Source organism: Gadus macrocephalus, chromosome 21, assembly GCF_031168955.1.
Source record: "Gadus macrocephalus chromosome 21, ASM3116895v1".
In the NCBI taxonomy this organism is placed as follows: domain Eukaryota; kingdom Metazoa; phylum Chordata; class Actinopteri; order Gadiformes; family Gadidae; genus Gadus; species Gadus macrocephalus.
This window is the reverse complement of record NC_082402.1, coordinates 1,218,413-1,243,717: the sequence shown is the minus strand read 5'-3', so window position 1 is coordinate 1,243,717 and position 25,305 is coordinate 1,218,413. Positions and strand designations below refer to the sequence as shown.

The window sequence follows — 25,305 nt, the reverse complement described above, 5'->3', positions numbered from 1 at the left end:
ATCAAACATGAACCAGTGACCTTGACCACACACTGACTCTCTTCACCTCCGTCCCCAGCTCCAAAGGGTGGGGTTAAGAACCTGAAGGTGGTGGACCCCACCCTCAGCACCCTGACGGCCCGCTGGGAGCCGGCCCCTGGGAACGTGAGGAACTACAAGGTCTTCTACAGCGTCAGTCCCGGCGGAGAGCCCAAACTGGTACGACCGCGGTGTGGTCTGCTCCTCCACCTTCAACCCAGGACTACCTCCATCCAATGCCCCCGCCCTCGCTTCTGTGGTGTTCACGGTAGTGCTGCAGGGAGACCAGAGCCAAGAGACGTCGGCCGCTAGAGACCAGCCGCTGGAGACCAGCCACTGGAGACCAGCCACTAGAGACCAGCCGCTAGAGACCAGCCGCTAGAGACCAGCCGCTAGAGACCAGCCGCTAGAGACCAGCCGCTAGAGACCAGCCGCTAGAGACCAGACGCGAGAGACCAGACGCGAGAGACCAGACGCTAGAGACCAGACGCTAGAGACCAGACGCTAGAGACCAGACGCTAGAGACCAGACGCTAGAGACCAGACGCTAGAGACCAGACGCTAGAGACCAGACGCTAGAGACCAGACACTAGAGACCAGACACTAGAGACCAGAGCCAAGAGACCAGAGCCAAGAGACCGGAGCCAAGAGACCGGAGCCAAGAGACCAGACACTAGAGACCAGACACTAGAGACCAGACACTGGAGACCAGACACTGGAGACCAGACACTGGAGACCAGACACTGGAGACCAGACGCTAGAGACCAGACGCTAGAGACCAGACGCTAGAGACCAGACGCTAGAGACCAGACGCTAGAGACCAGACGCTAGAGACCAGACGCTAGAGACCAGACACTAGAGACCAGACACTAGAGACCAGACACTAGAGACCAGACACTAGAGACCAGAGCCTAGAGACCAGAGCCTAGAGACCAGAGCCTAGAGACCAGAGCCTAGAGACCAGAGCCTAGAGACCAGAGCCTAGAGACCAGAGCCTAGAGACCAGACGCTAGAGACCAGACGCTAGAGACCAGACGCTAGAGACCAGACGCTAGAGACCAGACGCTAGAGACCAGACGCTAGAGACCAGACGCTAGAGACCAGACGCTAGAGACCAGACGCTAGAGACTAGAGACCAGACACTAGAGACCAGACACTAGAGACCAGACGCTAGAGACCAGACACTAGAGACCAGACACTGGAGACCAGACACTAGAGACCAGACACTAGAGACCAGACACTAGAGACCAGACACTGGAGACCAGACACTAGAGACTAGAGACCAGACACTAGAGACCAGACACTAGAGACCAGACACTGGAGACCAGACACTAGAGACTAGAGACCAGACACTAGAGACCAGACACTGGAGACCAGACACTAGAGACCAGACACTAGAGACTAGAGACCAGACACTAGAGACCAGACACTAGAGACCAGACACTGGAGACCAGACACTAGAGACTAGAGACCAGACACTAGAGACCAGACACCTCTGCGGTCTCCCTGCAGGAACCTCTCTCCTTCTCCTCTCATTACTTCAGCTCTCCCAGCCGCTGGAAGGAAACCATCTTGTACCACCAGTGGGTCCCAGATTGCTTCTTTGGCAAAACGTCTGCATACCTCGCACTTAGTCCTCGGTTACCGTGAGCAACGGGGCGCGGGGGTGGGGGGCTGAGGGGCTGTGGGATGCCTGGTTTCCATCAGATCCCGAACGGCACGCTCCACTCCAGCGGTAGCTTCAGCTCAGCGCCGCCGACCTCTGTTTTTGGCCGCTTGAGTTCTCGGTCGGTTCGGCGTGACGCATCAGAACGGGGGGGGGGGGGGGGGGGGGGGGGGCGCGCTCGGGGTCGGGGTGCGTCGCCACGGCAACGCCGCCTGAACCGCTGTGTGTTTTGAACAGGAGACGGTCTCCGGGGGAACCAGCAGCGTGGTCCTGAGGGGCCTCAGCTCGGACACACTCTACGACGTGGCGGTGGTCCCCGTGTACCCCGACGTGGACGGAGTGCGGCAGGCGGAGACGGGGAAGACCAGTGAGTGACCCCCACGGTGTGACCCCCTCCACCTCCTCCACCACCACCACGACCAACCCCACCCCCTCCACCTCCTCTACCGTTAGCAGTGTAGCCTACATGTTAGCAGTATAGCCTCAGTGTTCACAGTTTAGCCTACACGTTAGCAGTTTATGCTAAATGTTAGCATTGTGAGCAGCCGTTTGCCTTCGGAAAAACAACCTCTACACTCACACACGCACATCCATGTAGCCAAGCTCCGCCCCTGTGACCCCGAACCCCCCAGGGCCCAGGTTACATCCTGTCCAGTGTGTGGGGCCCCCGGGGGTTGGGGGCCCCCGGGGGTTGGGGGCCCCTGGGGGGTTGGGGGCCCCTGGAAACTGACCGGTGTCTGTGTTGCAGAGCCCCTGAGCGGAGTGAAGAACCTGCAGGTGACGGACCCCACGGTCAGCTCTCTGAGGGTCCGCTGGGAGCCCGCCGAGGGCGACGTCCGGCAGTACAACGTCATCTACGCCCCGACGGCCGGGGGTCCCGACGCCATGGTACGGAACGCCACCGCCGTCACCGCCACAGACCCACCCCACCAATCAGACCTCAGATTGGCCTTCTGTTGTGGTACTCGCCGTGGTAACAGAGGCGCTGATGCGATGTTCGTCCAGTGATGTTCATCCGATCGAAGTGGTCGGATTAAGAAGAAACTGGAGTTTACAGGCGATTGGTTTGATATCTGATGGTCTTGCCTGATATATAAGCGTCTGCTTAATGCCCTAAATGTAAACACGTGGCACGACATAAAACACTTTTAAGAATGTTTTAGTGGACGTGATTCTGGTTCTCCCCAGTCTCAGACCCAGGTGTCCGGGTTCTAAGCAGTGTTCTCCCGGTCTCAGACCCAGGTGTCCGGGTTCTAAGCAGTGTTCTCCCGGTCTCAGACCCAGGTGTCCGGGTTCTAAGCAGTGTTCTCCCGGTCTCAGACCCAGGTGTCCGGGTTCTAAGCAGTGTTCTCCCGGTCTCAGACCCAGGTGTCCGGGTTCTAAGCAGTGTTCTCCCGGTCTCAGACCCAGGTGTCCGGGTTCTAAGCAGTGTTCTCCCGGTCTCAGACCCAGGTGTCCGGGTTCTAAGCAGTGTTCTCCCGGTCTCAGACCCAGGTGTCCGGGTTCTAAGCAGTGTTCTCCCGGTCTCAGACCCAGGTGTCCGGGTTCTAAGCAGTGTTCTCCCGGTCTCAGACCCAGGTGTCCGGGTTCTAAGCAGTGTTCTCCCGGTCTCAGACCCAGGTGTCCGGGTTCTAAGCAGTGTTCTCCCGGTCTCAGACCCAGGTGTCCGGGTTCTAAGCAGTGTTCTCCCGGTCTCAGACCCAGGTGTCCGGGTTCTAAGCAGTGTTCTCCTGGTCTCAGACCCAGGTGTCCGGGTTCTAAGCAGTGTTCTCCCGGTCTCAGACCCAGGTGTCCGGTATGTCCACCAACACGGTGCTGAGGGGCCTGACGCCGGAGACGGAGTACACGGTGTCCGTGGTGCCCGTCTACGCCGACCTGGAGGGGAAACGCCAGTCGGAGAACGGGAAGACAAGTAGGTCCCGTCATCAACGTTCTGTTTAACTTCAGGTTTAGGGTCCCTGGATCGACCGGTCCTCAACGTCTGCGGCCCGAGTCCCTCCTGTTCGTCATTCTGTTTTTGTTCTTAACCTGGTTTCTGTTTCGGATTCAGCCTCTGGTTTACGCTATCGTACGACATTTGAGATTGTCAACTGTTTGCTTTCTTTCCGATACATCCTGCGGTTTACGGATTGTCTGACAAAATGGATTGACGGGTCCTAGATGTCTGCAGCCTGGTCGGTACGGACTCTGAGATCAAGGCTACTGGTGTAGGGGCGGTGGACTCCCGGTCACCACGGTCAGGGTCAGGTTAGGGCTAGTTTATTGATGCCCCATGTGGTTAGGGTTAGCGGAGAAGCTAACCAGCCCCTTAGCTTGTCATGGTTCTGCTCTGCTCTACCTCAACCTCATGAAGATGAAAGCCAACATGGGCGATTTGAGAGGATGAATCATTCATCAAAAGGGGGATGGATAGTATAGTGTCTGGGATGTTCCCCAGCCGTGAGGTGCTGTGTTCGATGCTCAGAGTCCACTAACCTGTAGGCATCTTGGGTCAAGATGGCTCACCCCTGTTCCTTAATGACCTGGATCTGTAGCCGCTGTAAGTCACTTCTCTCTGGATCAAAGCTGAATGACTAAAGGCTAAATAGTCTGGTTGTCTTTTGATGTTCTCCTCTCCTCTATGCACGGCCATTTTCAAAGTAACAGAGAAGAACATGTTGAGACAGTCCCAGATGTCGGAAGAACTTCCAAAATGTCTGTTTGGTTTATTTGGGGTTCTGTAAGTCCGCCCATCCTCACACTCTCCCTCTCGCCCCTGAAGCAGTAAATCTATTTGACCCTGAAAGAGCAGCAGACCCAACCAGACCCAGCTGTGTCCCTCCGACTCCAGCTGGGAGTCAATCTCACTCGTGTCTTGGCCCTCACCTAGCCTTCATGTAACCAGGTTAGGACTTGATAACCTGCTATTACCAGGCCCCGCTCCCTCTGCGTTCCACAAGACAGCTGGTCCCCAGCCAGGCGTAGGGCGGGACCCAGAGAGGACGCCCATAATGAGGCCTCTCTCAGCCCCCCTGGCCTAAGTTAACCCCGCTAACCACGGTGCTTAACTACCCGTTGCCCCCATTGGTGGCGTGTGGCTCTGGAGGTACAGCGGGATGGCGGGTAACCGTAAGATTGCTAGTCCGGTCCCCGGCTGCTCCTAGAGTGCTGAGGAGTCCCTGAGCGCGGCGCCTCACCCTGACCACGTCAACGTGCACGTGAACGTGTGAACGTGTGCAGCGCGTGAACGTGGGCAGTATCGTGAAGCGCTTGGAGACGCCACTTCTTAGGAAGGCACTTTTGTAGATGCAGTCCGTTCGCCGTTGACCCCCGTGTGTCCCCAGAGCCGCTGGGAGGGGTGAAGGACCTGACGGTCACCGACCCCACCACCAGCTCGCTGAGGGTGCGCTGGGAGCCGGCCGAGGGGAACGTCCGCCACTACCGCCTCTTCTACGTCCCCGATGTGGGCGGAGCCGAGGACATGGTGAGACGGAGCGGATGGTGAACCCTGTAGCATGTAGCATGTTCACTGTACCTTGTACCCTGTAGCATGTAGACTGTAGCATGTACCCGTTAGCATGTAGCATGTTCACTGTACCTTGTACCCTGTAGACTGTAGCATGTACCCTGTAGCATGTAGCATGTTCACTGTACCTTGTACCCTGTAGCATGTAGACTGTAGCATGTACCCGTTAGCATGTAGCATGTTCACTGTACCTTGTACCCTGTAGACTGTAGCATGTACCCTGTAGCATGTACCTTGTACCATGTAGCTTGTTCACTGTACCCTATACCATGTAACATGTACCCCGCTGACGCCACTGACATAGCGTTTCTCTGCGGCCCCCCCAGGAGCAGGTGTCGGGCGGCACCACCAACGTGGTCCTGAGGAACCTGCTGTCGGACATGCCCTACACGGTCACCGTGGTGCCGGTGTACCCCGAGGGGGAGGGGCTCCGGCAGGCGGAGAAGGGGACGACGCGTGAGTGGCTCTGGGTCCGGGGCGCCATCTTGTCTTTGTTCTTTGCACAGTTTCGGTTTCGGACTCAGCCTCTGGTTTATGCTAACCTGCGACATTTGAGGTCCTCGATGGCTTGATTTCTTTTCCCATACATCGTGCTGTTTACGGCTAGTTGGACAAAATGGGACCAAAGCTATCCTAGTAGTAATAATTTAGATTAATCGTAGAAAAGGAAGGAGGAGACAGACTGTAGGATAGCAAGACAGAAGGACAGGCGGACAGGAAGAGAGACAGAACGTTGACGTAAACAGTTTCCCCTAGACTTTAGCAGTTTACGCTAAACATAAGCGGTTTATGCTAAACTTCAGCAGTTTACCCAGACTGTCAGACTGACACACAGGTGGGCAGACAAACCAACAGGCATTACCGCTAACGTAAACGTTAGCAGCTTACGCTAAACGTCAGCGGTTTACCTAAACGCTGTTTAATTGGATCTGGGGTCCCCCCCCCCTGCTGGCTCAGCGGGGTACCCCAGTGTTTCACGAGGCAGCTGGCCTCCCGCGGCGGGCCCAGAGATGAGGAGCTTAATGAGGCCTTTCAGAGCCCCTGTGGTCCGCGGTCAACCCCCTCAAAGGCCCGTTCAGGTGCTGCTGTTGTCGTTGGAGTCGGTCTCCTCTGATGCGGATGTCTGAGGAGATGTTGAGCTGGCTGGAGTTTAAAAATAAGAGCTTCAAGGTGAGATTCGGATGGTTTAAAGATCGCCAATGATGGATTCCCTCTGAACGCTACCTTGAAGCCCTTATTGTAAACTCCACCTTGAATTCCTGCTCTTAATTCAGAGCTGTGATTTCAAGCTCTGAGTTCAGATCCCACCATCCGTGTCGTACGTAGCTCCCCGCTAACGACCCTAGTTGAGTCTGGAGCCCGAACCACGTCGCAGAGCACGAGACGAAAGTCATGTTTTTAAAGGTTCACGTCCAAAACCACACCTACTCACTCATGCTCCGTCAGAACAGTTTCATCCAGGCGCTAGTCTGGTCGGGCGACAAACATGAGGCCGAAGTCTTGCCGCCGCAAGACTTCCGCGTTTTGGACTTTAAAACCTGTCGGTGTATAAAAGCTGATGTTGTGCTCCAGCCCGAGGTCCTGACCTGACCGCAGTATAGTAACGAGATCGCTGTGTCCGTCCTGTACCTTCCGTCTTCCTCCCTTGGGGGGAGACGTGTGCTCCGTCTGCTCCGTCCATCTGTCTGGACGCCTCCAGGAGGCGGAGCCGGCTGAGGCGGACTCACACATGGCTCGTCCGGGAGGAATGTTACGGGCTCTGGAACCAGATCACTGGTGCTTTGAGTCCGACCGAGTGCTTCCAGGTGACGGCCCCGCCCCCCGGCCGGGCGTGGTCCACTTCCTGTTGGGCGGTCCGAGACCAGGGCTGTCTAACGGCCTGGTGGATCAGGCTTGCAGAGGAGAGATGATATGTTTACATCCGATTTAGTTTTCAGTTTTGTGTAAACGGTTTACAGGAGAATTTGTTTGAACATAAAATATAACGAAGACAAGATGTCTCCTATTCACTGGATCTGAAGTGGTGCTGACGTTTGTTTTTTCCTCCTCCTCCTCCTGCTCTTCCTCCTCCTCTTCCCGTCCTCCTCCTCCTCCTCCTCCTCCTCCTCCTCCTCCTCCTCCACCTCCTCCACCTCCTGCTCATCCACCACCTCCTACTCTTCCCCTCCCCCTCCTGCTCCTCCTCCACCTCCTCCTCCTCCTGCTCCTCCTCCTCCTCCTGCTCCTCCTCCTCCTCCTGCTCCCCCTCCCCCTCCTCCTCCTCCCCCCTCCCCCTCCTCCTCCTCCTCCTCCTCTTCCCCTCCCCCTCCTGCTCCTCCTCCACCTCCTCCTGCTCCCCCTCCCCCTCCTCCTCCTCCTCCTCCTCCTCCTCCTCTTCCTCCTCCTGCTCCTTTACCCCCCTATGTGTGACCTTGTCCCGGTGCCGTTGACCTTGGCAGTGCCGCGGACGGCCCCCAGGAACCTGCAGCTGTACCACCCCACCCCCAGCAGCCTGAACGCCCGCTGGGAGCCCGCCAGCGGCCAGGTGCAGCAGTACCGCGTCACCTACACCCCCCTGGACGGATCCAAGCCCGCCGCCTCGGTGAGCCCCCCTGTCTGTCTGTCTGTCTGTCTGTCTGTCTGTCTGTCTGTCTGTCTGCGGTTAAACAACAAGCTGTCATTAGTGACAGTAGATGGCCTGAGGGTGGGAAGAGATCATTTGACCTTGTGATCTCTCTCTCTCTATATTCTCTCTCTCTCTCTCTCTCTCTATATTCTCTCGCTCTCGCTCTCGCTCTCTCTCTCTCTCTCTCTCTTTCTCTCTCTCTCTCTCTCTCTCTTTCTCTCTCTCTCTCTCTCCCCCATCCAGCCCTCTCTCTTAGTGAGGGCTGGGTCCTGGGGCCGTGGACCTGAGTCCTCCCGGGTCCTCCTGGGTCCTCCTGGGTCCACCTGGGTCCTCCCGGGTCCTCCTGGGTCCTCCTGGGTCCTGGTTCCTAGGAGAACCACACAGCTGTGGTTCTGGTCTCGGGCCTGACTCGGCCTCTCATTGTTTTGGATGTGTCTCTCGCGGCGAGCCTCCCTGTGTTCCAGAAGATCCTCAGACGGATTGGTCTGTAATTACATGAAGGTTCCCAACGCTTGACTCATCTGCTTGTTGTTGCTCTTGATTAGCATTGATTACGCCGCCGGCGCTGCTAGCCAGATCAAACACACGCTTACGTCAACACAGACGACACTAACTACTGGATGTATATCTATATATTACTGTATATATTACTGTATATATACTTATGACTCACAGCCCAGGAAGGACGTCCGTCCGGCCAGATGTGCGTCTCCTGACCGTCTGGAAAGTATAGCGTGGCCGATTTGCACCGGTTCTGCCGGTTTGTACCGGTTTGTACCCGGACTTGTCTGAGGTGGTTTGTACCTGTTCGTTCCGGTTTGTACCGTTTTTTACCCATCCTGGTCTGTTATCTGGCCAGTCTGATGCGGTTCATACCGGTTCATACCGGTTCGTTACGGTTTGTACCGGTTTGTACCGGTTTGTACCTGTCCCGGTCTGTTAACTGGCCAATCGGATGCGGTTCATACTGGTTCATACTGTACCGGTTCGCTCCGTTTGTACGCGTCCTATTCTGTTATCTGGCCGATCTGAGGCGGTTCGTTCCGGTTTCTACCGGTTTGTACCCTTCCCGGTCTGTTTACAGTCCGGTCTCAGGCGGTTCGTACCGGTTCGTACGATGACGGATCCGGCTGCGCTCTTTAATCACCGGCAGTTTGTTTTGTGTTCAACGGGCAGAGCCTTTGTGTGTTTGTGTCGGGAGGATTGAGGGACTCCATCACCGGGTCGGGAGGGCGTTCGTCTCGGCGCTAATCTCCTACACCTGGGACCTCCGTCCAAACCAAACACTGTCTTTGTGTCTCTTTGTGAGCATCGAGGCCCTACCTCAACAACGCTTTGTTTAGAGCTTTGGGCACCATCTTTTCTCCGGGGGGAGGCGGGCGGGGGGGGGGGGGGGGGTCATCTGAGGACCTCCAGCTGTGAGGAGGGGGGCAAATGTGGCGCGTGTCGATGACAGGCCAGACGTAGCTCCTCCACCCAGATATTTATCAGGGTGGGGGAGGAAGGGGAGTATGAGGTCATGAGGGACGGGGTCATTGTGTACGTTAATGCTGCCGGACCAGAGTGTGATGTATCACCAGGGTCAGAGGTCAGATACACACTGACATAGACACAGATACAGTAGATACACACTTCACACGCACACACAGAAATGTACACAGATAGACACACACTAGACACAGACATATACACAGATAGAGAAGCAGTACACACTACGCACACACATACACAGAAAGACACAAACAACACAAACAGATAGTTAGACACACACTCACACTTTCCCAGATAAATAAAAATACAAATACAGGCACAATCACACAGTTATACACACACACACACACACACACACACACACACACACACACACACACACACACACACACACACACACACACACACACACACACACACACACTACCTCACTCACTCACTCACTCACACACACACACACTACCTCACTCACTCACACACACACATGATGACCCTCGTCCAGGTGCCTCGTCCTGACCCTACTTCCTTTTTACCTTTGACCCCGCTGTGTGTCTTCTTAACCTTTGACCCGTCTGTGTCTCCTGTTAACCTTTGACCCTGCCGTGTCTCCTGTTAACCTTTGACCCGTCTGTGTCTCCTGTTAACCTTTGACCCGTCTGTGTGTCTCCTGTTGACCTTTGACCCTGCTGTGCCTCCTGTTGACCTTCGACCCTGCCGTGTCTCCCCAGCTGTTGACCCCGGGGGGGACCCCCACCGCCCTGCTGGACGGCCTGCTGGCGGACACCCCCTACAGCGTGGAGGTGGTGCCGCTGTACGCAGACGGAGTCGGCCCCGGCATCACGGCCGACGGGAAGACACGTGAGGCCCCGCCCCCCCGCCGTGAGGTCATCGGTCATGTGACCTGTGACGTGTCGTGCGAAAGTTTCTTTTACATAAGCGTGGCTTAAACAGGTTTAGACTTCGCTGTTAAAGACGACATGATGTCATAGGTCACATGACCTGTGTTTTGCCGTGTTGCGTTGTGTGAAAGTTGAGTGTTTCACATGTGTGTGGTTTCACATGTGTGTGGTTTAAACACGGCGTCTTCATTCATTTGAGTGACTGAACTTCAGGCCGTCTCCCCTGGCCGGCTGGGGGGTCAGTGTGGGTGGGCGTAGTGGTCAGCGGTTATGGTTCAGTCTCACAGTCTGCACTGCAGACACATCTGTTCCTCGAACCACCTCACAGAGTGACATTTACATCCAGCATGCAGGGCGTTTACCGGACGCTTTTATCCAAAGTGACTCACATAAGCACATTTGTCAGAAGAAAGAGAAACAAAAGATTTATTAAATCGTCTTCCGCTTGTTTGGACTGAATCTCCTTCTTCTGCGGATGTATCAGACAAACATGCTGCTCCACCTGCTGCACCCTAGTACCCCACCCTGTTGCCCCCAGGGCACAGCTCCCCCACCCCCCCACCCTCCCCTGTTGACGGGTGGGGCGTCCTGCTGACGGAGGCCCCTTGTGTTGCAGTGCCCCGCGCGGGCCCCAGGAACATGCGCGTGTTCGACGCCACCACCAACACCCTGACCATCGGCTGGGACCACGCCGAGGGCCCCGTCAGCCAGTACAAGATCTCCTACGCCCCGCTGACCGGAGACCCCATCACCGAGCTCGTAAGTCCCCCCATACGGACCCTGACCGTGGGCTAGAGGAGGTTAGACTAGCGTTAGTCTAGAGGAGGTTAGACTAGTGTTAGTCTCGAGGCGGTTAGACTAGTGTTAGTCTAGAGGAGGTTAGACTAGTGTTAGTCTAGAGGAGGTTAGACTAGTGTTAGTCTAGAGGAGGTTAGACTAGTGTTAGTCTAGAGGAGGTTAGACTAGTGTTAGTCTAGAGGAGTAAGACTAGAAGTATTCTAGAGGAGGTTAGTCTAACCTTATTCTTGAGGAGTTTAATCTAGTGTTAGTCTAGAGGAGGTTAGACTAGTGTTAGTCTAGAGGAGTAAGACTAGAAGTATTCTAGAGGAGGTTAGTCTAACCTTATTCTTGAGGAGTTTAATCTAGTGTTAGACTAGTGGTTAGACTAGTGTTAGTCTAGAGGAGGTTAGACTAGCGTTAGTCTAGAGGAGGTTAGACTAGTGTTAGTCTAGAGGAGGTTAGACTAACTTTAGTCTAGAGGAGTTAGTGTTTATAGACTAATGTTAACTTTAGACTAGAGGAGTATTTTGACAAATATTTATCCCCCAAAGTCCAGGCTGTGATCAGTTAAGTGCTTCTGTAGTTGTTTGTTGTTTGAGACGTTCCCTTATCAGATGTTTGGGCGTCTCAGACCTTTGAAGATGTATTTCAGTTCTGACAGCTCTGACGCGAACAGATAATTAAAGCATTAACGAACGAAGGCACTTGGCCTCTTCACAAGGCGACTACAAAGCTTCGCCGCGTATTAACGAGTCGGTAATTAGAACCATGACCTGCTGGAGGAAACGTCTCCAGGAAACCTACAGAGCTCTGGAGATGTTTGGGCTGGGGACCTGCGAACCGGAACGTCACCTTAAATCATCTTGATTTGAACAACAAACTCTACAACTAAACAAATAAAAATGGGGAAGAAAGCATTACTGTCCCCAACCCGCTGTGCTATAAAAAGCAAAAGAACGCAGTTTGAAACTCCTTTCTGGCATATCTTTGGCTCACCAGAAGAACAAAATGGCTGATGAGCTGTCTAATTAAAGGCTTGTTGGACAGACTCTTATGCTCAGTCTTTAATCCAATTATTAACGGCCGTAAATCACCCGAGCTGGAGGGCTAGCAAAGAGGCGGCGGCGCAGCTGGTTCCCATCGTAGCCCGTTAGCCTCATCGAGGTACCTGCTACGAGCCAGCTGTGTCTGGTCCGAAGCCAGCCGGGACGGGCTTGGGGTCTTGGGTGGTGGGGGGGGGGGGCGTCTGGGGGTCAGGGGTGGGGCGGGGCCTGGTCCTGACCCTGACCCCCTGGAGCCTGGAGCATGGAGACCCGAGGGATTCAGGGATCAAGGAAACACGGTCATGGAATCGGACGCATCAAACAACTTCCAACAAGGAATGTCTGAGGCTCTGCTGCACTATGACGCCACACCCCCGCCTGAGTCCTCATAAAGTCTGCTTTAGCACCGGGTTTAGCACCGGGTTTAGTACCAGAGATGGACACACAGGTGCAACGTGTGGCAGCAGTTATGTGTTATTATCTTTAATGTGGTTCAGGTCATCTTAGCTAGTGAGGCGTCCTCCCTCATAAAAACCAACAATCACTGTGTGTGTGTGTGTGTGTGTGTGTGTGTGTGTGTGTGTGTGTGTGTGTGTGTGTGTGTGTGTGTGTGTGTGTGTGTACCCAGGCCTTCGTCCCCGGCAACAGGAACAACGCGCTGCTGCAGAACCTGTTCCCGGACACGCCCTACAACATCACGGTGGAGGCCGTCTACAACGAGGGGCCGGGGGGGTCACTCAACGGGAACGGACGCACAGGTCAGGAGAACAGGGAACATAGAACACACAACGTAGAACACACAACATAGAACGTACAGGGGGAGTACGGACGCGCAGGTCAGGAGAACAGGGAACATAGAACACACAACGTAGAACACACAACATAGAACGTACAGGGGGAGTACGGACGCGCAGGTCAGGAGAACAGCGAACACCAGGAACCCTGCAATATAGAACGTAGAACACACAACATAGAACGTACAGGGGGAGTACGGACGCGCAGGTCAGGAGAACAGCGAACACCAGGAAGCCTGCGCGGAGAACATAGAACACAGAACTGGGAGGGGCTACAGAAACAGGGAGAGTAACAGACGGGAGGAGTTTAGAAGTTATTGAATTCTGCATCGATGATTGGGGTTGATTGAGGCAATTATAAAAGAATCAATTTAAGAAACACAGTGGGAAGAGAGAGGAAGTAAAGAAAGAGAAACACTTCCATCGTATTATTTATTTACTTATAGCTGAATGTTTTAACGTACAGGAGAACGTGGTCCTTGTGTGACATTCTTATTGATACGGTAAAGTGCGGTACCCGCCGCGGCGGACATTTTGTAAGAAGGGCTCGTTGAGGTTGTTGACACGTTGTTCTCCGCCCGTTGCCGTGGTGACAGTGGGTCTGGTGGAGCCCAGGAACCTGCGAGTGTCTGACGAGTGGTACACCCGCTTCCGCGTGGCCTGGGACCCCGTGGCCACCCCCGTGCTGGGGTACAAGCTGGTCTACGCCCCCACAGGTGGGACACGCACACGCACACACACACACACACACACACACACACACACACACACACACACACACACACACACACACACACACACACACACACACACACACACAAGCGCACATGCATTCACAAGCCCATGAGCGCAAATGCACACACACGCACGCGCACACACACACTCACTAACACACAGACAGACACACACACGCACAAACAAAAACACACACGCACACACTGACAGACACACAGAAACACACTCACCCATACACTCACACACACACGCGCTCAATCACACACTCACACACGCACATTCACTCACTCACAGACACACACGCACGCATATACACTCACTCACTCACTCACAGACTGGCCGACACAGAGACCCCCCCCCCCCCCCCCCCCAGGGTGCGGTCCAGCAGCCTAACCTCCAGGTCTCCCCGTCCCCCCCCGGCCCCAGGTCGGCCCCAGGACTCCAGGGAGGTGTTCGTGGGGGACGTCACGTCCTACTCTCCCCACAACCTGCAGACGGGGACCACCTACGACGTGAAGGTGTTCGCCCAGTACGGCGGAGGCGTCAGCCGGGCGCTGGAGGGGCAGGGCACCACGCGTGAGTCGCCACGGAAACAACACGACTCCCCTCGGCAACACACATGTCAACCTTGTGACACTCTTATCACCCATAGCAACAACACACGTTACCCTTGGCAACACACATGTCAACCTTGTGACACTCTTGTAACACGTATGCATCCCATAGCAACACACGTCGCCCTAGTGACCCTCCTGTCACCCCTCTCCTCCTCAGTGTACTCTCTAACCCCCTCTCTAACCCCTCTCTAACCCCCTCTCTAACCCCTCTCTAACCCCTCTCTAACCCTCTCTAACCCCTCTCTAACCCCTCTCTAACCCCTCTCTAACCCCTCTCTAACCCCTCTCTAGCCCCTCTCTAGCCCCTCCTAACCCCTCTCTAACCCCTCTCTAACCCCTCTCTAACCCTCTCTCTAACCCCTCTCTAACCCCCTCTCTAACCCCTCCTAACCCCTCTCTAACCCCTCTCTAACCCCTCTCTAACCCCCTCTCTAACCCCCTCTCTAACCCCTCTCTAACCCCTCTCTAACCCCTCTCTAGCCCCTCTCTAACCCCTCTCTAGCCCCTCTCTAACCCCTCTCTAGCCCCTCTCTAACCCCTCTCTAGCCCCTCTCTAACCCCTCTCTAACCCCTCTCTAACCCCTCTCTAGCCCCTCTCTAACCCCTCTCTAACCCCTCTCTAACCCCCTCTCTAACCCCTCTCTAACCCCTCTCTAGCCCCTCCTAACCCCTCTCTAACCCCTCTCTAACCCCTCTCTAACCCCTCTCTAGCCCCCCTCTAACCCCTCTCTAACCCCTCTCTAACCCCTCTCTAACCCCTCTCTAACCCCTCTCTAGCCCCCCTCTAACCCCTCTCTAACCCCTCTCTAACCCCTCTCTAACCCCTCTCTAACCTCTCTCTAACCCCTCTCTAACCCCTCTCTAACCCCTCTCTGACCCCCTCTCTAACCCCTCTCTAACCCCTCTCTAACCCCTCTCTAACCCCTCTCTAACCCCTCTCTAACCCCCTCTCCCCCTCAGTGTACCTGAACGTGACGGGCCTGGAGACGGAGTTCATCGGACACGACAAATACTGCATCAAGTGGACGGCCCACCGCGCCGCCACCAACTACCGCGTCATGGTGGCGCCCGTCGACTGTGAGTCCCCCCCGTCCCGTCCCGTCCCCCTCCCCTGCGCCGATGGTCGACCACGCGGTCGCTCGCGGTCGACCTCCATGCTGTGCTCACGACGGCTCATACGCTCCCCCCACCGTGGGTCACAGCGTGACGGCTCTGTCGTGTTGTTTCTGGTGAGGGGAGTGTGTGAGGGGAGTGTGTGAGAGGGCAGAGTTAGGAGAGGAGTGTGAGGGGAGTGTGTGTGTGAGGGGAGTGTGCTGTGTGTGTGAGGGTGTGTGTGTGAGAGGAGAGTTTGTGTGAGAGGAGTGTGTGTTGGAAGTGTGTGAGGGGTTTGTCTGTTGGGAGTGTGTGAGGTTGTGTCTGAAGGGTTGTGGGAGGGGGCGTGAGAATACTTAGAATCCCCATCTGGATCGTGTCGTCTTCTTGACGAATGCCTGAAATGAGAAGCAGAGAGGAAGAGATGGGGGAGTTATGAAGACTCTGGAGCCCTGGACTGTGGACCACAGGCCGGAGGCGGACAGACGCTCCCCCACCCCGGAGGACCAGACCCTGAGGACCAGACCCTGAGGACCAGACCCTGAGGACCAGAGACGCCCCACCTGGGGGTCTCAGAGACCGCAGGCCACGCTCCGGAGTCAACAAATAAGTCAAATGTTTGCTCCCGGGCTCTGAGGGAAGACCCTGGTCTGGTTGAGGGGGGAGGAGAGGGAGGGGAGGGAAGACCCTGGTCCAGGGGGAGGAGGGGGGGGGGGGCCGGGGGGCGAGGCAGAGAGAAGAGGCCGTGCGAGGCCGTGCCGGATGTACGCCGCGGTCCTCTCATGATCTCCGCTCGTTTGGAGCCTTGAGTGCAGCAGAGTCTGCGCCCCGATGGCGTCGAGGACTCGCAGTGTGGACGATCGACGCTGCTGTCGCTGTGCGTCCGTGGTCGCCGTGACGACGCCTCCTCCGTCGAGCCGTGCCCCCGGTCTGGACCCGACCCAGGGTTTACACTGTGGGTTTTCTCCCTGAAAGGTTCCCCGGTTCCTAAGTGGGTTTGAGCGTGGGATGTTGATGTTAGAGGGTATGTTAATCCACGGCCGGCAGGTTGAACCAAGGCCTCTCTGACGAGACAGGAACACAACGATAAACAGGACCCGGCTGGTCGCCATGACGGCGGTATCGACAGCAAACACTCGCTTGTTTGTGGCGCTGCGTAGAGCGTAAATACCGGAGCCCTTCCCGGTTCGGGAACCTGGCATCCCAGCGCTGATGTCGGAACGTCGGGGTCGAAGGTCACGGTGCGTCAGGACACGGTTGGCCGCGGCATGCAGTGTTGCTAGGCAACGGACGGGAGGGTCTGCAGCAGTGCTTTTCAAACTGGGTCGGGACCGCTAAGTGGGGTCTCAAAGGACACAGACGCGCCTACATGCCACGTCTGTGACATTCGGCAGTGAGGCAATCAAAGACAGGATTCCTGAATTGATGAATGTGCCTTGAAACATTTTGAACTTTCACCTTTTTCATCCTACTTCCCTGAGGATGTATTGCAGCACAATCACAAAGTATTTTACGGCACAAAGTATTGAGGGGTCCCGGGTCCCTGGGTCTGTGTTGTGTCCCTGGCCTGTGTCTCTTTGTGTTGTCGCGGAGTTGTTACGGAGGTCTGTGTCCTCTGTGTTTTGTGTCCCTGGTTACCTTTCCTCCGTGTGCCGTCTCCATGGTAACGCCGTTGTCCGGGTGCTCCGCAGCGTTCAACCAGGGGAAGCAGGAGATCACCTTCCCCGCCGGGCAGCCCCGCTACTGCTTCGAGGGTCTCTCCCAGGACGCGCTCTACACCGCCACCGTGTTCGTGCAGACCCCCAACCTGGAGGGGCCCGGCGTCAGCGGCAAGGAGAGGACACGTGAGTCTCCGGTCGGGACGGGGGGACGGACGCCCCCCCGGTCCCAGCTCGGCCTCAGAGAGCTGGGGTGAAGCCCACAGCGTCGTAGGGCCTGCTGGTCTAGACCCTGGTGGTCAGAGGGTTTGACTGCTCGGAGGTTCTGGGGTCGACATGCCCTAACCCCTCCCCCTTCATAGCCCCTCCCTGTACTCACCCCTTCATAGCCCCTCCCTGTACTCACCCCTTCATAGCCCCTCCCTGTACTCACCCCTTCATAGCCCCTACCTATACTCACCCCTTCATAGCCCCTACCTATACTCACCCCTTCATAACCCCTACCTGTACTCACCCCTTCATAGCCCCTACCTGTACTCACCCCTTCATAGCCCCTACCTGTACACTGACCTTCATAACCCCTCCCTATACCTACCCCTTCGAAACCCCTACCTGGGCTCCCCCATTCATCACCCCTCCCTGCTCCTATAGGACAGGTATCTGAACCGAGGCGTCTCATTTAGTAACCATAGCGACCGCTGATGGCACTTCACACTCATACTGGATGTCTTCTGCGTTTGTAAACTCCCTTTTCTGTTTCTCTTGGGTCCAGTGTTGAAACCGACCCCGGTGCCTACACAACCCCCCACGCCCCCCCCTCCGCCGACCATACCCCCGGCATGGGCAGGTGAGTACCCACAATCCTTTGCTGCTTTTCGTGTGTCCTGTGTGCCTCGGTTCCTCTGATGCTCAGCCGGGTGTGTCGCCGCGGTAACCTAAGGCGTCTGGTCCGTTCCGTCATTTGGATCGTGCATCACGGGCCGCAATAATTCGATTCAGTCGACGTACGATTTCGCTACGAGCGTATTTAAAGGAGAAAACAACCGAATAATTGATGCAATAATGGGATACCCTTATTTTCTTAATCGGACCGAGGGAACATCAGCTGAGTCGCTTCTGGCTGCACATCGCACAGAGACGTAAACGGCTCCACGTTTAGCACGCAAACCTCCCCCGGTCGGGCCGTCTGCGAGCCAGTCTAACCCGGACCACGTGTGTAGACCGCCCCGGGTCCAGGCCGGGCCGACTCCCGTGGAGACACAACAGGCTGGGTGTTGAAACCGACCCAGGGACAGCTCCCTGGGTCCCGGTTCACGCGGGTTCGAGTGTTGCATAAAACAAACCTTTTTATGAACGTCGAGAAGGAAGGGAGCATCGACGCTGCGAGAGTTCTCTCCGACACATCAGGCTCACATTAATCCCCGTTTCTTTTGGCCCATTGATTACGGCGGGGGAGAAGGCGATTAAAGATAGCTCACTTTCAGGCCTTCTGGCCACCAAATGTTTCTTGTTTTCCAAGGAATTTTTTGATCAGTTAAATTGATAATTATAGTGCGGAGACCCATCACGTCACCCCCCCCCCCCCCCCCCCTCCGCTCAGCCGCTCTGCCTTTGAGGCCTCGCTCTGCGGTCCAGACTCAAACCTGTCATTACTCCTGGCGGTCGCTGCCACCCCCTCAGCGGGTGTTTGGGCCGGTGCCCTCAGAAGACGGATGGTATCGGCATCGTCTGAGCGCTGCCGCTTTGGTTTTATTCCCCGTTCTCAGTGTGCAAAGGGGCCAAGGCCGACGTGGTGTTCCTGATCGATGGCTCCTGGAGCATCGGCGAGGACAGCTTCAGGAAGGTCATCGGATTCGTCTCCAACCTGACCGGCGCCTTCGACATCATCGGACCGTCCGGGATTCAGGTTGGTAGTTAGAACGCCGCGTGTTAACTCGGAACCCTTTGGCAATCCACCACATTCTCATTTATATCTAGGGAGTTTAGCAGACGCTTTCATCCAAAGGGATTTACAATAAGTGCATTTGTCAGGAGAAAGAGAAACAGTAATATATCTCTGTGGGTATAGTAAGGATGTTCCCAGAACCAAGTGCTAAGCAGTAACAATCGCTAGGTTAACCCATTCCCTGTATGCTACAAAGATAGCTAGGATAAGATGCTACAGAATGCTAAGTACTCTTTTTAGGTGCAAGTACATTGCCAAAGTACCCCTTTATCCCTTTAACATGAGACTGTGATTCAAATCCTTACAAATGGACCTGACCTGTAGTGATAACCTCTGGGTATGACGGCAGCTGGTTAGCATGGCGCTAGCCGACCCACTGCTAACGTGGATGCGGTGTCTTTTGGTCGTCAGGTGTCCTTCGTGCAGTACAGCGACAGCGCCAAGACCGAGTTCAGGCTCAACGCCTACCAGGACAAGGGCACCGTGCTGTCGGCCTATCAGCTGCTCCCATACCGAGGAGGGAACACCAAAACAGGTGGGGCCACGCCTACTTCACGGTCCTCCTCACTTTCACTTTCAGTTTCATCCTTCTCCTGGGCCTGACTTACCTACTGGCCATCTCGGAATGCGGTATTCAGTATTTGGTTCCCGAATGCGAATGTTAGAACCAAGATGGCTGCCAGTTGAATAAGGACCTAGGAGTGGACATTTAGGGCATATCCTGCAGTATTTACCAGAAGAATACTCGGTAGAGTAGAAGTAGGGATTCAGCATTGAATTACAGAAGTCAAAATTGGAGTAAGGGGCCTGGCATGTGTATTTTGTAACAACCACAGCCAGAAGGGCTATTGCATAACCTTAAGAAAGAATACAATGCAGCCATCATTTATACTTCTAGGAGTGATTCCAAAAGCTTTGTAAGTTGCCCATCGTTCTATAAGAATTTATCGACAGAGAGATGTTCTCCATCACACTTTGAGGGTCTCTACCAGACTCTGAGGTTCTCTACCAGACTTTGAGGTTCTGTATCAGACTCTGGGGTTCTCTACCAGACTCTGAGGTTCTCTACCAGACTCTGAGGTTCTCTACCAGACTTTGAGGTTCTCTACCAGACTTTGAGGTTCTCTACCAGACTCTGAGGTTCTCTACCAGACTTTGAGGTTATGTATCAGACTCTGGGGTTCTCTACCAGACTCTGAGGTTCTCTACCAGACTCTGGGGTTCTCTACCAGACTCTGAGGTTCTCTATCAGACTTTGAGGTTCTCTATCAGACTCTGAGGTTCTCTACCAGACTCTGAGGTTCTGTATCAGACTCTGGGGTTCTCTACCAGACTCTGAGGTTCTCTACCAGACTCTGGGGTTCTCTACCAGACTCTGAGGTTCTCTACCAGACTCTGAGGTTCTCTACCAGACTCTGAGGTTCTGTACCAGACTCTGGGGTTCTCTACCAGACTCTGAGGTTCTCTACCAGACTCTGAGGTTCTCTACCAGACTCTGAGGTTGTCCACAGTTCTCTGATGCTCTCCTGTGTTCTCCGACAGGTGTGGCCCTGGCGCACACCTACGAGAAGGCCTTCAGCGTGGCCAACGGCATGAGGAGGAACGTCCCGAAGATCGTGGTGACGGTGACGGACGGCCGCTCGCAGGACGAGGTGAAGAAGAGCGCGCAGCAGCTGCAGCACGCGGGTGAGTCGAGGCCGACGGCCTCATACCGCCTGGGTTCATGGTCCACGTAGGAACCCCCATGTCCCTATTTGCCCAACCTTTAGCATCAATTACCGCCTGTAGACGCTTCAAAGGCGTACCTTCAAAGACCCAGATGGACTGGAGGAACAGGGAGAGAAACACCGGAGGCGGAGACCTCTGAGAGGAGAGACGGCCCTTCTGGACACCATAGGCAGGCAGACAGCTCCGGACTGCCTTGCTCAGGAGCACTCCGGTGGAAAGCTGCTGATTGATTGAGTCTGCAGCCTTTTAGAGAAGATCGTCTGAGCCTCCTACAGCCTAACGTTCCCCCCCCCCCCCCCCCCCTGGCATGCTGATACATGTCTTGAGTGAGACCATGTGTAGGCTGGAGTCTGCAGCCTACAGAGATTCCTCCTAGTGTTGGGTGTGTGTCGGAGAGGGGGAGGGGGGGGGGGGGGGGCGGATACATCCGTGCAGAGATCTGTAAAGTGGATACAGTGCAAAGTGTTTCCGTCCCTGAGGTTGCCTGTGTTTGCTTCTCCCTCCTCTCCCTCTTCTCTCTCCCTCCTCTCCACTTTCTCCTCTTCCTCCTAACCCTCCTTTTCTTCTCTCTCCTCCTCCTCTCTCTCCTCATCCTCCTTTCCACTCCCTCCTCTCCCTCTCTCTCCTCCTCTCCCCCCTCTCTCTCCTCCTCCTCCTCTTTCTCCTCCACCTCCTGCTCTCTATCCAGGCTACACGGTGTTCGTGGTGGGCGTGGCCGACGTGGACTTCAGCGAGCTGCAGAGCATTGGCAGTAAGCCCAGCGAGAGGCACATCTTCGTGGTGGACGGCTTCGACGACTTCGAGAACATCAGGGAGAACCTCGTCACCTTCATCTGCGAGACCGCCACCTCATGTGAGCCGGCGTGGCTTCGCCGTAGCATGTCGCAAATCCTGCTCATGGTTTGATCAGAATGATGCTCATGTTTTTCCCATATCCTCTCTTGCAGCGTGTCCCTTAATTTTCCTTAATGGATTCACCTCACCCGGTAAGCCCACGGCCGATTCTTATCGATTATTGATTTGCTTTACAGTCGAGCCTGTTGATTGAAATGTTATGATCTGGTTTTTTTTATCATGCAAAGAAACCTTTGCTGTTGGCGTCACGAGTACGGCGATCAGTCTGACCTCACTACCAGTTTGAGTCTGACATCACTTCCTGTCTCCCCATGCTCCCCAGGCTTCCGGATGCTGGAGGCCTTCAACCTGACAGAGAAGACCTACAGCTCCATCAGGGGGGTGTCCATGGAGCCCGGCTCCTTCAACAGCTACACCGCCTACCGCCTCCACAAGAACGCCTTCCTGAGCCAGCCGTCCACGTGAGTCTGACCCGCCCGCATCTGGACTAGACCACTGCCCCCCCCCCCCCCACCCAGTCAGACTCCCCCACATCTGGACTAAACCACTGCCCCCCCCCGATCAGTCCGCCCCCGCATCTGGACTAGACTATTCCCCCCCACTAGCAACCCCACACTCAAGATTTCTGTCTTCCTCATCATTCAGATGATATATCCCAAAATGCTACAAGCATTCCTGAGCTTTATGACATTTACCCACATGCGCAAATCATAGCCTCTCACAAGTACACACACAAACGAGGGCCAGGGTAGTCTCACTAAGACTCCCAGAGAGAAGGTACTGGGTTCCATACCTCCGGCCCCCCATCCTTGAGCAAGATGCCCGCCCCGCTATCTTCTGCTTCTGGACCTGAACCCAAACGGCCGCCCTAAGCCCCGAAAAACAACCATAGAACCACCAGGTAGCAGCGCCGCGATGCTAACACCGCAGCCCCGTGTTACACAACGACGCCCAGGGTCGAAAGCTAGCGGGTGGCTAGCCCTGCCCCAGAGCACCGCGGCAGCGGTGAACCTGGAGTGTCTACGGACACGACAGGACGGGTCTTGCCCAGCAATGTTCAGGGAAAGTGTTTTTACACTCCGACCCCTGAAAGCAGGTCAAATAGATTTATGATGCTGTTAAGTTCCCTCAGATGGCTGAACCCAACGGGGACGACCCTTAAACACACACAGACACACACACACACACACACACACACACACACACACACACACACACATTTAGACATTTTATGACCAGACTCGCTGGTCCTCCACCTGCTTGCGAAGTTCCTGACCAACAATATCCTCACGCCCGCCATCTTGGCTGACGCCAGCGGCGCAGTCTCCAGAGGGAGATTAGCGAACGGCGCTGTCCGCATTCTCAACGTAACAGCAACCGTTGCGTCGTTGTAAACAACTGTCCCAACTGTCACGACGACGCCGCCAAAACCAGATGGATCCGGCTGCCAGACGCTTGTTTACGATCCGTCCTGCCGGGTGCGTCCCAGGAACCCTGTTTATGCATTCCATATCAGTGTTTGGTGGACGGGAGGCGGTGCGTCCGTGAGTCATGGGCCGTCGCACCGGGAGGTGTGACTCTACTCGCCGGTATTGACGAGGACAAGGGGCGTCTGAGGATACACGGCACCGTCGGCGGCCGTCAGGACCTCTTTTAATAAAAACAATGGCGTCCTACGGGGTGTCCGTCGCTAATGATCGAGGCTAACGCGTTTAGCCCGAGTCTCTCTCTCTCTGTGGAATAGCTAGCACCTAGCTTCTTACATAAGCAGAGCGCGTCAAAGACAGGGAAGAAAGAAACCACAACAACGTTTAATGCCAAGTTCTGATGAGGCCTGTGTGGACCGCATGCGTGCTGCCGATGCTGCCGTGTCATCTGGTAACTTTATTCTATGGTGGTTAATACTTGACACCATGCCTGAAGCATGTCTGTCTGCCTCTGATACGACTCGTTTCCTCGCCCGTCTTTGTTCTCCAGCGTTTTGGTCTTGGCAGAGTCACCAGAGCTGTGTCCCAGACTTGGTTCAGTAGGTTGTTTTTCTGTGGGGTTGTTCGTACGGCACGACCACATCAAACCGTCTGACCTTCTTCTGCTTCTACTTTCTGCGCTTCATTTTCTAGCACAATATTCCTGTAAATCCCTTTTATCCAGTTTTGTAGTATTTTTATTGTTGTGTTGTTGCCGGCCTCCTTGCCAGGCCTTTGTTGTTAAGGGGATTACGTTCTCAACGAACACTCCCGGTTAGATATTGGTGAACTAAAGGGAGATCGATTCTAATTCCTTGTCCTAACGGGTGGTTTTGGTCACCCTGCAGCTGTTCAAACAGCGGGCTGATATGAGCGTCTGGTTGTTGTGTCGGACAGGGAGATCCACCCGGACGGACTTCCCCACTCCTACACCATCCTGCTGACGTTCCGCCTGCTCCTGACTCCCCGACGAGGCCTTCGACATCTGGCAGGTGTCCAGCAAGGACCACAAGCCCGAGACCGGAGTCACCGTCGACCGTAACCGCCGCCTTTAACACACCTTCACTAAACCCACAGCCAAACCTTAAACACCGCCTTTAAAACACTGTCACTCCCCCCATAGTCCTAACAGCAACTACCACCTTTATAATACCTTCACTTCCCCCATAGTCCTAGCTAACCATTACCACGCCCTTTATAACCAATCACTACCCCCATAGGCCCAGCTAGCCACAACTAATGTTTTACACCTAAATAAACCTAATGTCATTACAACTTTTGGCTTGCTAGTTAGCCTCTCACTAGGTTCGAATTTCCGCCCTAGAATCGATCCATTATGATATTTCTTTGAATTAAACACTCTCTCTCTCTCTCTCTCTCTCTCTCTCTGTCTCTGTCTCTGTCTCTGTCTCATTCTCTGTCTCTCTCTCTCTCTTTCTCTCTCCAGCCACTGCCCAAACCGTGTCGTTTTACAACAAGGACGAGAGAGGGGAGATCCAGAGGGTCGTCTTCGACAGCGCCCCAATCAAGTCAATCTTCCACGGGAGTTTCCATAAGGTAACCAATCAGAGCACCCTAAAGGCCATCTTCCGCCCCCCTCCCCCAAACACCATGCTAGCGCGATCATCAGAGCAGTCAGAAGGCACACACATTATTTCACATTTCAGAGCTGATCTCCCGCCAAGAGTCGGCCAGGGAGGGCAGTCCCTGGCAGGAATGAGGAGCATGTGTTTCTCTACCTTCTCCCCGCGATACTGCTTTACAGTATCGCGGGGAGCAGGTAGAGAAACACATGCAATACAATTTTTCCGTTGAATCGATGAATTATGGAATATTTCCGAGGTCTGGCAAGCAGAGACGTGTCCCATCAATCAGGAGCTCCCTCCTTTGTACTCGCTGGCCAAGGCGAGGTTGTACAGATACTGGAAATGCCTGGTATTCATACATGTGCTGTGTATTACAGGCCGCAAGCCTCTCACACAGCTATGTACATGTGTCAGTCTCACGCCAACAGATGTCCCGACGACGATCGGAAAAATGTAGTATCTGAGACACGATCCTCGACCTCAATGCCTCATGAGTGATCGCCAATGTCGCCTATTGATTACATACTGCAGGCCCTCTCATTAACGGGGCGTAGCTATCAGTCATCCGCCAACCTGCACTCTTATTAGCCAGCCCTTCTTTAGACAGCTCCTCTTAACTAGTGCTTTAAAGTAGGCACTTCTGAGTTAGCACCTCTCAGCTAGCTCCTCATAGCTTGGGTAGCGACCCTGGCTCAACCTGCTTACGAAACGGCCAGGATTGGGCTGCGGTGAGTGCTTCTGTCTGACGGATAAGGTATGAAACTGCAGCCGGGTTTGTGTGTTTCCCCGTCTCATCCCGCTACAAGTTATCATGTGTTCATTG

The 25,305-nt window shown here is 54.9% G+C and overlaps 1 protein-coding gene across 1 annotated transcript in view; it reads left to right on the top strand.

The window, feature by feature from the left end:
- col12a1b (collagen, type XII, alpha 1b) overlaps nt 1–25,305 on the top strand; it is a 103,500-nt gene that overhangs the window by 61,625 nt on the left and 16,570 nt on the right. The window contains 24 exon segments of the mRNA XM_060042375.1: nt 59–198; nt 1,921–2,050; nt 2,432–2,571; nt 3,466–3,595; nt 5,007–5,146; nt 5,515–5,644; nt 7,627–7,769; nt 10,013–10,142; nt 10,800–10,942; nt 12,635–12,764; nt 13,397–13,516; nt 13,962–14,111; nt 15,113–15,229; nt 16,936–17,088; nt 17,675–17,749; nt 18,669–18,808; nt 19,259–19,382; nt 20,390–20,533; nt 21,264–21,428; nt 21,523–21,561; nt 21,753–21,891; nt 23,794–23,859; nt 23,861–23,934; nt 24,344–24,676. Of these exon segments, the coding sequence (XP_059898358.1) occupies nt 59–198; nt 1,921–2,050; nt 2,432–2,571; nt 3,466–3,595; nt 5,007–5,146; nt 5,515–5,644; nt 7,627–7,769; nt 10,013–10,142; nt 10,800–10,942; nt 12,635–12,764; nt 13,397–13,516; nt 13,962–14,111; nt 15,113–15,229; nt 16,936–17,088; nt 17,675–17,749; nt 18,669–18,808; nt 19,259–19,382; nt 20,390–20,533; nt 21,264–21,428; nt 21,523–21,561; nt 21,753–21,891; nt 23,794–23,859; nt 23,861–23,934; nt 24,344–24,676 (3,195 nt within the window).